This window comes from Mauremys mutica, chromosome 1 (genome assembly GCF_020497125.1).
Source record: "Mauremys mutica isolate MM-2020 ecotype Southern chromosome 1, ASM2049712v1, whole genome shotgun sequence".
In the NCBI taxonomy this organism is placed as follows: Eukaryota; Metazoa; Chordata; order Testudines; family Geoemydidae; genus Mauremys; species Mauremys mutica.
This window is the reverse complement of record NC_059072.1, coordinates 268,277,276-268,289,382: the sequence shown is the minus strand read 5'-3', so window position 1 is coordinate 268,289,382 and position 12,107 is coordinate 268,277,276. Positions and strand designations below refer to the sequence as shown.

Genomic DNA, 12,107 nt, shown 5'->3' with positions numbered 1-12,107 from the left:
GGATCTGGGCTGTGTGCCCCATCCTGCGACTGCGGGTGGAGGCAGGACTGTGAGCTCGAGTCCCATGACTTCGGCCGGGCTGGAGCCAGGGCTATACCTCCCAACCCCATAACAGTGAGGCTTGGGCTGTCAGTCTCCTCACCCCTCGCAGTGGGGCTTGTGCTGTCAGTCGCCCCCACCGTGGGGGTCCAGCTGTCATTTCTCCCCCTCTCCTTCCTCTCCCTGACTCCCGTTATTTTTAGTAAAAGTCACAGACAGGTCACAGGCTCCTGTGAATTTTTGTTTATTGTCCACGACGTGTCCATGACTTTTACTAAAAATAACAATGAAAAAAATCTTAACCTTAATCATTGCTCAATAAATTCAGTACTGAATGTTTACAATAGGAGAACGGTAACTTTTGGAAGCTGATAATTCTTTCCAGATAGGAGTTACAAATCTAGTGTTTAAAAAGTGCAAATCAAGAAATGGCTTTAAAAAAATCAGTGATGACTAGAGCTATTTGGCTCTCAATGACCTGATAGCCACATTGTTCAGTAAATTGTTTTATTATTTTTCATAATAGAAAAATCTTTCAAAATAAAAACAAGATACCCCAGTAACTGTACTTAACAACAATTATTTTATGGTTAAAATCACTTCCTTTGTGCTTCATGACACCAGGCAACAGGAAGTTATTCTCAGATAGAAATGTGCCACCTGTCATATAACTGAAGTAAAGTATCTATGAAAAGAAAAAAAGAAATGGGCAATAGTTTATATAAAGACATCAAGTGACTATTATTTAATAAAATGTTGTTTACTGACCGGAACAAACAATTTCTTAATTTTAGTTCCTGTAGCAAGGGCTTTTGCTGTTTCCTCCTTAGCTATCTTACTTAGGAAACTTTTTAAGCTGCTGTTTTTCTGTGTTAAAAAGGCAGTCAAAATTGCCCTTGCAACAGCTGTGTTATCTTCCATTATTTTTGACATTGGATTGTTCACAATCCCAAGCCGCATATGACTGCTTGTTTTCTGCAAACAAAAGAAAAATATATAATTACAATCTTATAATTTAATCTACTCACACCTGATGTTTACATATTTATCATCTTAGTCATCTGTGCAGTGAAATATCCTTAGAACAATTGTTCTCAACCTTTCCAGACTACAGAACCACTTTCAGGAGTCTGATTTTTTTTGCGAACCCCAAGTTTCACCTCACTTAAAAACTACTTGCTTAAAAAATCATACAAAAGTGTGACAGCACTTGCTTATTTCTCATTTTTACCATATAATTATTGGAATATAAATATTGTACTTACGTTTCAGTGTGATACTTACTGTATAATAGTATATACAGCAGTATAAACAATTCATTGTCTATATGAAATTTTAGTTTGTACTAACTTTGCTAGTTCTTTTTATGTAGCCTGTTGAAAAACTATGCAAATATCTAGATGAGTTGACATATCCTCTGGAAGACCTTTGCATTTCCCTAGGGCAGGGGTTCCCAAATTTGGTTCACGGCTTGTTCAGGGTAAGCCACAGGCGGGCCGCGAGACGTTTTGTTTACCTAAGTGTTCTGCAGGTACAGCCGCTTGCAGCTCCCAGTGGCCACAGTTCACTGTTCACGGCTAATGGGGGCTTACCCTGAACAAGCCACAAACCAAGTTTGGGAACCCCTGCCCTAGGGGTACACCTACCCAGGTTGAGAATGACTGCCTCAGAGTGTTTATTTTTGGCTATTAGTTTTAATGAAAAATATATGTGTGACTGCTAACCGTAGACTTTCAGTTAGCAATAGAAAAGGCAGCTAGTAGGCAGATATTTACCCTGTAACAAATATTTTAAATACAAGCTATTCTTTGTGGAATGACTACTTTTGGCTACTCTGACAGTTCAGTAGGAGTACATTTTTAATTAGTGTTAATTATGTGCCATATTTCACTTGCATAACTTTTAAAAATGGCTCAATGGATTTTCTCAAATTTCTCTAAAAGAGTCAACTTCAGCAGAGAATAAACTGGAGAAATTCACTTAATTATCCCCCGAATCTTGATCATAAATCAGAAAGAAAATCTTGAATACTTCTTAAAGGCAGTGATGACACACAAGCCTATGGAGGAAAAGACTGATAAGAAATTATTCCTTAGAGAGGAGTGAGTAAGTACAGGCTGATCAGGTGACTTTCTAGTCGTCTAAAATCAAGGAGAAGCAAATGAAATGTATTGTAGGAAAGGACAAAATTACTGGCATTCAAACTGTGACCTCTGAGTCTCTAAATTGCAGCTCTTGACTATGTACCCTGAACTGTACCCTGATTTCAAAAAGGAAATGCCTAAGTGGCCATACTCCAGCTAGAATAGGAGGAGAGCAACACATTCTGGTCACTCTCACTCCCTACCTCTGATGCCCTTATGCCAGGGACTGTGAGGAGTGAGATGTAGGAGCTGCTCATGCCAGCTCCACACCCTCTAAGGACTTCACTTGGTGATGGTTTCCACTACCCTTGTGCTTCCTGAATGGACTCAAAGGATTGAAACAGGGCAGAGAGTCTGCCCCAAAGTACTGATGCAGTTCCTTGACCCTTCGAAACAATATGTTTGGCCATCAGGCTGAAAATTTTGGACACCATTAGATTGAATGGCTCACACAGAAAAGGGGATTTATCCAGATCAACCCCTCTCCTAGTCAACTAAAGCATCTCCCATGTGGAATGTTTTGTTAGTTTGTTTGGTATTTTTAATAATATTTCATATATTTGAGTTGTGGGATGCAGGCTATACAGAACATGGAGCATCACTTGTTTTAAGCTGCTCTCATTTTTTTTTCACCTGTTCTAGGATTTCTGCCTCTATGAGATTTTTTTTTCTGGTGCCAGGAAACTGATAGGCAGTTCTGACACGTGTCCCTCATTCTCCACAGTAAATAACAATATAAGAAAAGCTCCATTTTCCCTCCTGGAGCTTACATGTGCACTAGATACTGGACTCATCAATGATTAGTAAATTTACTTTTATTAATTTCATTTTTTTTAAAATATCTTTTGCCATTCTCTTTCACTGGATCCTTATTTCCCTACTCACAACGTTCGCTTTATCTCACCCACACCTAACACAAGTCAAATTTTAATATTAAGAAAATGTAATTGTTTGTGAAAGGTGCTAGAATAAGAACCCTGAAGATTAAAGTCTACAAAACAGACACAGCCTGGACACAGATAGTTAGCTTCTTAATGCCGCCACATCAATCTGTTTCAACCCTGACTGATAGTAACTACCTTTAGCAGAACTCAAGTAACTCATTCTCCATGCTCATTCAATCCTTGCCTTCTTCTCTGTGATTACCAATAATGGAATCAATTAGTGAAAATTGCTGTTAGTCTTTAATCCATAAAGAAGTTACCAACTAATTTCACATAGGCTAGTTACCCTCTGGATGGCAATGACTATTGCTGATTACAAACACTGACCATATTTGAAACTAGCAACCTACATTTGAAACAGTCTGTATCCCAGTTCTTCAATCCATCTAATTACTTCTCTGGGTAGCTACTCAACCAGGGATATGGGGAAATGACAAGTAATAGTAGTAGTCCTGACAGCTATACTGTATGCTACAATTTCTCCACTGATAATTAGGTGTGGCTATGTCTATACTATGAGCTAGGGGTGTGATTCCCAGCTCACATACACATACTCTCACTAGCAGAGTAAAAATAGTGGTGTAGCCACAGTAGCATGGCGAGCAGCAGCAGCACAGATTAGCTGTGCCAAGCACAAATCTGCCCAAATTCCATGGGTACATATATGGCAGGGGTTGGCAACCTTTGAGAAGTGGAGTGCCGAGTCTTCATTTATTCACTCTAATTTATGGTTTCACGTGCCAGTAATACATTTTAATCTTTTTAGAAGGTCTCTTTCTGTAAGTCTATAATATATAACCAAACCTATTGTTATATGTAAAGTAAATAAGGTTTCAAAATGTTTCAGAAGCTTCATTTAAAATTAACTTAAAATGCAGAGCCCCCGGACCTGTGGCCAGGACCCAGGCTGTGTGAGTGCCACTGAAAATCAGCTCGCGTGCCACCTTCGGCATGCATGCCATAGGTTGCCGACCCCTGGTACATGGCATGGTTTAGCCATGCTGCCGCTTTCACAGCTACACTATTATTCATACTTACGCTAGCTCTTATCGATGTAGCATGAGTATATGTATGCAAGCTGTGAATCACCCCTCTGGCTCATAGTGCAGACATAGCCTTTGACTGCAAATTTTAGAGATAAAGTATTAAAATTTGTGTTACAGTTTACTACACAAGTAAAACATTTTGTCCCCTCTTCTAAACAATCCAAAAAGAGTTTTGGAAAACAGACAGAGATCATCATTTAAGAAACTTCCAAGGGAGATGGATTGAGTAATTCTGTCTTCTATATGACCCAGAAAGTCCCTTTTGCTATTGATGTTCATATGGCATTTACTTGCAGTCCTTTAAATCCTGTTGGAAGTACCACAGAACTAACAGAAATAAGCAATCTCAAATGCAGAAGACCCTTCACGTTTCCATGAAACTAATTATTAGTCTATTAAAACGTTATATTATTTTACTAAGTCTGCCAATAAGTATTATATATCTTTGTTTCTTAAATTAAGATTAAGAACCACTTAAAGGAGGGGAAAGTGAACCACTTAAAGGAGGGGAAAGTGATCAGGAACAGTCAGCATGGATCACCAAGGGCAAGTCATGCCTGACTAACCTAATTGCCTTCTATGATGAGATAACTGGCTCTGTGGATGAGGAGAAAGCAGTGGATGTGCTATTTCTTGACTTTAGCAAAGCTTTTGATACAGTCTCCCACAGTATTCTTGCCAGCAAGTTAAAGAAGTATGAGCTGGATGAATGGACGGTAAGGTGGATAGAAAACTGGCTAGATGGTCGGGCTCAACGGGTAGTGATCAATGGTTCCATGTCTAGTTGGCAGCCAGTATCAAGTGGAGTGCCCCAAGGGTCGGTGCTGGGGCCGGTTTTGTTCAATATCTTCATTAACGATCTGGAGGATGGTGTGGACTGCACCCTTAGCAAGTTTGCAGATGACACTAAACTGGGAGGAGTGGTTGATACGCTGGAGGGTAGGGATAGGATACAGAGGGACCTAGACAAATTAGAGGATTGGACCAAAAGAAATATGATGAGGTTCAACAAGGACAAGTGCAGAGTCCTGCACTTAGGACGGAAGAATCCCATGCACTGCTACAGACTAGGGACCGAATGGCTGGGCAGCAGTTCTGCAGAAAAGGACCTAGGGGTTACGGTGGACGAAAAGCTGAATATGAGTCAACAGTGTGCCCTTGTTGCCAAGAAGGCTAATGGCATTTTGGGTTGTATAAGTAGGGGCATTTCCAGCAGATCAAGGGATGTGATCATTCCCCTCTATTCAGCACTGGTGAGGCCTCATTTGGAGTACTGTGTCCAGTTTTGGGCCCCACACTACAAGAAGGATGTGGATAAATTGGAGAGAGTCCAGCGGCGGGCAACAAAAATGATTAGGGGGCTGGAGCACATGACTTATGAGGAGAGGCTGAGGGAACTGAGATTGTTTAGCCTGCAGAAGAGAAGAATGAGGGAGGATTTGATAGCTGCTTTCAACTACCTGAAAGGGGGTTCCAAAGAGGATGGATCTAGACTGTTCTCAGTGGTAGAAGATGACAGAACAAGGAGTAATGGTCTCAAGTTGCAGAGGGGGAGGTTTAGGTTGGACATTAGGAAAAACTTTTTCACTAGTAAGGTGGTAAAGAACTGGAATGGGTTACCTAGGGAGGTGGTGGAATCTCCTTCCTTAGGCCTGGTCTACACTTGGGGGAGGGTCGAACTAAGGTACGCAACTTCAGCTACGCGATCCGGGCGGGTAGTATGGACGTACCCTTAGAGGTTTTTAAGGTCAGGCTTGACATAGCCCTGGCTGGGATGATTTAGTTGGGTTTGGTCCTGCTCTGAGCAGGGGGTTGAACTAGATGACCTCCTGAGGTCCCTTCCAACCCTGAGATTCTATGATTCTATCTGCTATAATTTAATAAACAGAGTTGTGGACAGTATTCATATCTCCATAATCGCAGATACTTAAAATCATTATTTTCCAATAGGAATTGTTAGAAACTCACCAGGTGTTTCAAAGCTTTAGAAAGCAGATGTCTCCCAGCTGGCTTGTCAAAATCAGCAATAATCCAGATGGTAACTGCATATATTACATCTTCATCTGAAAATAACAAATAACCCAGTAAAAGAATTTTATTCTAAAAAGTTTAAGTAGATAACAATATTTCCAAATAACAAAATCAAGGAAAGGCTCTCATCAATATAACATAATCAGATGATAAACATCAATATTTATTTAATAACATTATTCTGTCCTGTGATGTGCTGCTACACATTACTTCTGATCTAGATCACGGTTTCTCAAACAGGGGTCGCCGCTTGTGTAGGGAAAGCCCAAGGCGGGCTGGGCCAGTGTGTTTACCTGCCCCGTCCGCAGGTCCAGCCGATCGCGGCTCCCATTGGCCCCCGCACCACTTCCAGCAGCTCCCATTGGCCCGGAGTAGCGATCCGCAGCCAGTGGGAGCCGCGATCGGCCAGACCTGCGGACAGGGCAGGTAAATACACCGGCCTGGCCTGCCAGGGGCTTTCCCTAGACAAGCAGCGACCCTTGTTTGAGAAACCCTGATCTAGATCATCACTGGTCATGGTCTCTGCTCCTGCATGTTAGTGAGGTGGGAACTTACTTAAAATTCTAAATAGTATATTGCCAACCTCTAGTGTTTCAATCATCCGTTTCTTTCAAAATGAAGGTAAAAATATTCCAATATGCATGAAAAAATATTCCTTTATGGTCAAAGTAATATTTAAATTGCGGTATCAAAAGAAATCCAAAGACAACAAAAAAACAAAAAACATCCAACAGCTACAGAAGCCAACCCTTTTACTCAGAGAGCAAGTGCGCAGATGAGTGCTAATCTATCAAAACATATTCTTCAGGAAACTTCAAGTAAGTAATTTCCCCTTCCTCAAAGACAGAGTTATAATAAATGTAGAGACTAAGCAGGGTAAACAGAAAAAAATGTAACAAAGAGTGATTTTTAAAACAGGCAAATGGAATTGAAAAAGTCAACATGGCATGAACAGCAGCAATATACATGTTAAGGGCTGGAGTACCTCCAGTAAATTTTAATATTAATAGATATGATAGAGAGGCTACTGCTTCTCCACAGATAATGTTCCAGATAAGTTTCTGTTTTAAACTGAAATTTGCACCCTCTCTAAAATCCTCAAGTCAAGTCATGTCATAGCCTGATAACTGGAGTTTGCGGAGAAAATCTGAAATCATTTGAATAAGGAGTTCCCAAAACAAAGCACCCTAAATATTAAGCTGTTTTTGTAGGTGCAAAAGCTTTCTAATACTTTTTGACTACATCTATAGGAAAAAACCGAGGCATTAGACATGTGAACAACATATGGTCAGATTCTTCTTTGGGAGTAATATTAAAGACAGATTTGCAAAATTAAGTAACAAAGCACTCTGTTACTTTTTTGGTTTCAAGCAATCAGATTGCTTCTCATGATTACTTTTTGCTTTAAAATAATCTAATACAATAAGGCTATTGTTTTAACAACTTTGATAGCGACTTCAATCCCATCATCAAACAAGCTTACTATCCCAAGAGATTTTGGATGTTGCATAAAATACAAAAATCAGTGCTCACACAGATCCTTCTTAGACCAGTCTTTGTATATATATTCACCTCAACCACCACTAACATTTCTTTATTATTCTGAATTTCCACATAATTACTCACTTGTCTGCATTACTGTCATAATTGTAAGCAAACAGTATTACATAGTTAAAAGGTTGTACAAAATAAATGTACCCTTTTTTGTTAAATACTTCATGTTCTGTGAAATTACAGCACTCTTATCTTGTGAGTCCAAAAAGGAAAAAGTAGAGAAATCTTCCACGCCAACAGGAACTGCAAAGTTAAATATAAATGTGTTACAATTAGGAGTTGGAAAAAACATGATAACTAAATAGGCAAGAAAAGTATTTACCTGACATGGATATGAAATTTATGTATCTTCTCTTAGTGCCAAGAATAATGGGATTTATACGGGAAACTACATTATGCTGATCCATGAGGAAATCTACCGCATCCATATAATCGTTTAGCAAACCCTGTAATAGCAAAAATAAATCCCACTTTTCCATTTAATGTAATAATTTTAAGATAAACACAAGATGAGCATTTATCTATAAAATAAAATTCAGGATTGTCTCTCTGTGTGTCACTCTGAAGCCTAGAATGTCTGCAGTGTTAGTGCGAAGAGACAGAAACAGCTACAAGCATGGTTGAGAGTTCTTTTTGTCCAGAAGATCACCAGATTCAGTCATGAGTGGGATTTGAGGGCTGCTACTGTCCAATTTTTAAGTTCTCAAGCCACTGTGACTTTATGAATTACATCCACATGACAGCAAGGCATGCATCTATTAGATCAATTTACCAAGGGTCATGGCAAATACTCCATCACTGACAAATTTTAAATTAAGAGTGGATGTTTTCTAAAAAAATATGCTCTAGGGAAATTCTATATCCTATATTATATAGAAGGTCAGATCAGATGATCACAATGGTCCCTCCTGGCCTTGGAATCTATGAACCTACACCATGCCAGCAAGAGGAGATCCCTGGCAGCTGCAAACATCTCCAGCGTGGTTGATACTGAGATAGTATCGGTACGGTGCAGCTGATATGGAAGCCTCTTCTGGCTCTGGACTAAATGGTACCTATGTAGATGCCAGAGTCAACCGTGCTGGCTTCTGCAGTATTGAGGCAGAGGAGTGCCACTGGATTTGTGGGCTTCCTTGTCATGACCCCGAAACTTAGGATGTTCTAAGTCCTCACGGACTGAGTGAGAAGATTTGCTTGACTTAGGCAGGATTGTATCTGACTTCTTGAAATGAATTTAGAGGAGAATTTGCTCTTGCATTTATGAAGGCTCCCAGCCTTCCCGACAAGACCCCAACAGGGGATCTCTAGGAGCAGATTCCCTTTTCTTAAGTCAGACCTTGTGGCAGGAGTTGCACTGCTTACTGAGTGAGGCTGATGTACTATGGGAGTCCCCCCCCTGACCTGGGGGTCCGTGTTTCTTAAGATTAAGTTCCTGCCTGTCACAGGTGCAACTGGGAAAAGAGTGGCAGATACTGCTCCCTGCTGCAATGTAAGTTCCCTAAGGCACTACAGACAGCGTTGACAGTCATCGCTGACCAAGAAAGAGTGTGGGTCAGGAGGTACAGATTTTGAAGCCCGGAGTCCTGGGCACAGTCCAGTGCTTATCACAGGGATACAGTCGAGAGAGGAAAAAAAAACAGGAGTACTTGTGGCACCTTAAAGACTAACAAATTTATTGTAGCATGAGCTTTCGTGAGCTAAAGCTCACTTCTTCGGATGCATAGAATGGAACACACAGACAGGAGATATTTATACATACAGAGAACATGAAAAGGTGGAAGTATGCATACCAACAGGCAGAGTCTAATCAATTGAGATGAGCTATCATTAGCAGGAGGAAAAAAAAAACTTTTTGAAGTGATAATTAAGATGGCCCATAGAAGGTGTGAGGAGAACTTAACATAGGGAAATAGATTCAATTGGTGTAATGACCCAACCATTTGAATCTATTTCCCTATGTTAAGTTCTCCTCACACCTTCTATGGGCCATCTTAATTATCACTTCAAAAAGTTTTTTTTCCTCCTGCTAACGATAGCTCATCTCAATTGATTAGACTCTGCCTGTTGGTATGCATACTTCCACCTTTTCATGTTCTCTGTATGTATAAATATCTCCTGTCTGTGTGTTCCATTCTATGCATCCGAAGAAGTGAGCTTTAGCTCACGAAAGCTCATGCTACAATAAATTTGTTAGTCTTTAAGGTGCCACAAGTACTCCTGTTTTTTTTGCGGATACAGACTAACACGGCTGCTACTCTGAAACCAGTCGAGAGAGGGGGAATGGGACAGGGAATCTAACTATAAAAATTAGCTAAAACTATAGAGTAAAATTCTGAACTACTTACAAAATATGCTATCTATCTATCTATAGATCGAAGAATAAATGAAGACAAAGGTCAGGACACTGGAGGTTTAGAACCAGGCCATGCGGTGGTAATAAGGAACTGGAAAGGCAGTTAGGTTGCTCCACCACAGTTGGAGGCATGAGGAGCGCGAGGGCACATGCACAGACCAATGAACACTGCTTTTAAGAATTCTCCAACTCCAGGTGCAGAGTGCATGTGTACCCACAGTGGAATACACATAGGGACCAGCATTTGAAGCAGCAGCAGCAGCACCTGAAGCCTTGTATGCCTGTCCTTGTGAGCTTGGGAGTGAAAGATCAGCAAATGGAACTAGGGTGACCAGATGTCCTGATTTTATAGGGACAGTCCCAATTTTTGAGTCTTTTTCTTACATAGGCTCCTATTACCCCCTGATTTTTCACACTTGCTGTCTGGTCACCCTAAATGGAACACTCACAGAGAGCGAGAGCGAGACCTTTGCCCAGATATTTAAAACACTTTACGTGTTAGTCCAATGTAGGGAAAACAGCAGGGCATGAAACACATCTCTTTGAGAACATCTTTTTCTTTTGCAGTTCTGCCATAACACATGGAACAACCTTATAAATGTATATACTATCCATACCAAAAACTATTATCTGCTACAAATTATACTAAGAACAAACAACTATAGTTATAAAGTTAATAAGGCAATAAAAATGGAGAAAACCCTGGGTCGAAAGGACTGAAGTGGTTCACTTCCAGAAGGAATTGAGGTGGTAGGCAAAGCAGAGCCCCTGCTCTCAGGGACATTCAAAGGCATCTAGGGAAGGACTAGTAGTGGGCATGTGTGAAATCCGGCAAGCACTGCTTGGAGAAGGTTTTACCAGTAGGCACCACCAGGCAGCACAGTCCTCATAAGTGAGAATATGCAAAGCCACTCGAAGAAGAATCCCAAACACACACAGCCGCTCATGGCAGCACACATCCCTTATTTGACACCCACAGAACCTTCCCAGCACAACACAACTCCAACACCACAACACTACCAGCACACACAACAACCCCCAACACACATAGCCCCTCAGGGAAGCACATACCCCTCATTTGCCACTTGCACAAATCAACACAATTCTCCCAGTCTAATCCCCTAGACACAAATCAACACAACTGCCCACACAACAATATATCCAGCACACACAGTAACCCCACTTGGAAGCCTAGAATATCTGTGGAGTCAGCATGAAGTGATGGAAACAGCTATAAGCATGACTGAGAACTCTTTATGTTTAGAGTATCACCAGGTTGAATAATCACTGGGATATTCACATGTGTTACCATCCAAATTTTAAATTGTCAGCCATTTTTGACTTTTATACATACATGGTTTACAAATTACACTCGTATGACAGCACAGGATGAATTTGTATGAATTTATGTTTCTGTTTAGTTTAGAGCTTTTATATATTGAATGCTAAGATAAGGACTGCTTAAACAGAAAAGAAATATATAAATAATACACACAAGAGTTTTTAACATCTGAGGTCCAAATTTTCTTATGAATAGCTACAATTTCTCTTCACTTCTTGGCTGAAAACATCTAAAAGATTAACATGTACTTACTCAAACCTTAGAGCGTCAATAATCAACATGCATTAAGTTTCAAATTCATGAATGCAAATAAAAGTAATGATGTCATTTCAGCTTTCATAACAATAATTTCAAACTGCCTCATTATAAAAAATATAGGTAGTAATCATGACTGTAACAATCTATTGACAAGTATTTCACCTTACATTCTTTCATAAATGCTAAGCATACCATGAAAACTGCCCTCTGGAAGAACCCCATGGCATCAGTGATCCTCTGAAAAATAACTGTTTCTAACTCTGCAGCAGCCATCTCTTCACCATTAAAGGGCACACCATTGAACAGAGCTTGAGGCAATGGACCAAGGCCTGTCTTTTTATAGAAGGTTGCTCCTGCCTATTCAAATCAGAAATATCACAGAGTTAAACAGAATGT

General features: G+C 40.3%; 1 protein-coding gene across 3 annotated transcripts in view; it reads right to left on the bottom strand.

Moving 5' to 3' along the window:
- The window catches only part of UGGT2 (UDP-glucose glycoprotein glucosyltransferase 2), a 244,554-nt gene that overhangs the window by 116,745 nt on the left and 115,702 nt on the right, over positions 1-12,107 (bottom strand). For all 3 annotated transcript variants that reach the window (XM_045009671.1, XM_045009679.1, XM_045009688.1), the window contains 5 exons: positions 11,904-12,068; positions 8,081-8,204; positions 7,903-8,001; positions 6,142-6,236; positions 808-1,014 (listed from right to left, as the gene is read on the bottom strand). In XM_045009671.1, the coding sequence (XP_044865606.1) occupies positions 808-1,014; positions 6,142-6,236; positions 7,903-8,001; positions 8,081-8,204; positions 11,904-12,068 (690 nt within the window). The remainder of the gene's footprint in view (positions 1-807; positions 1,015-6,141; positions 6,237-7,902; positions 8,002-8,080; positions 8,205-11,903; positions 12,069-12,107) is intronic.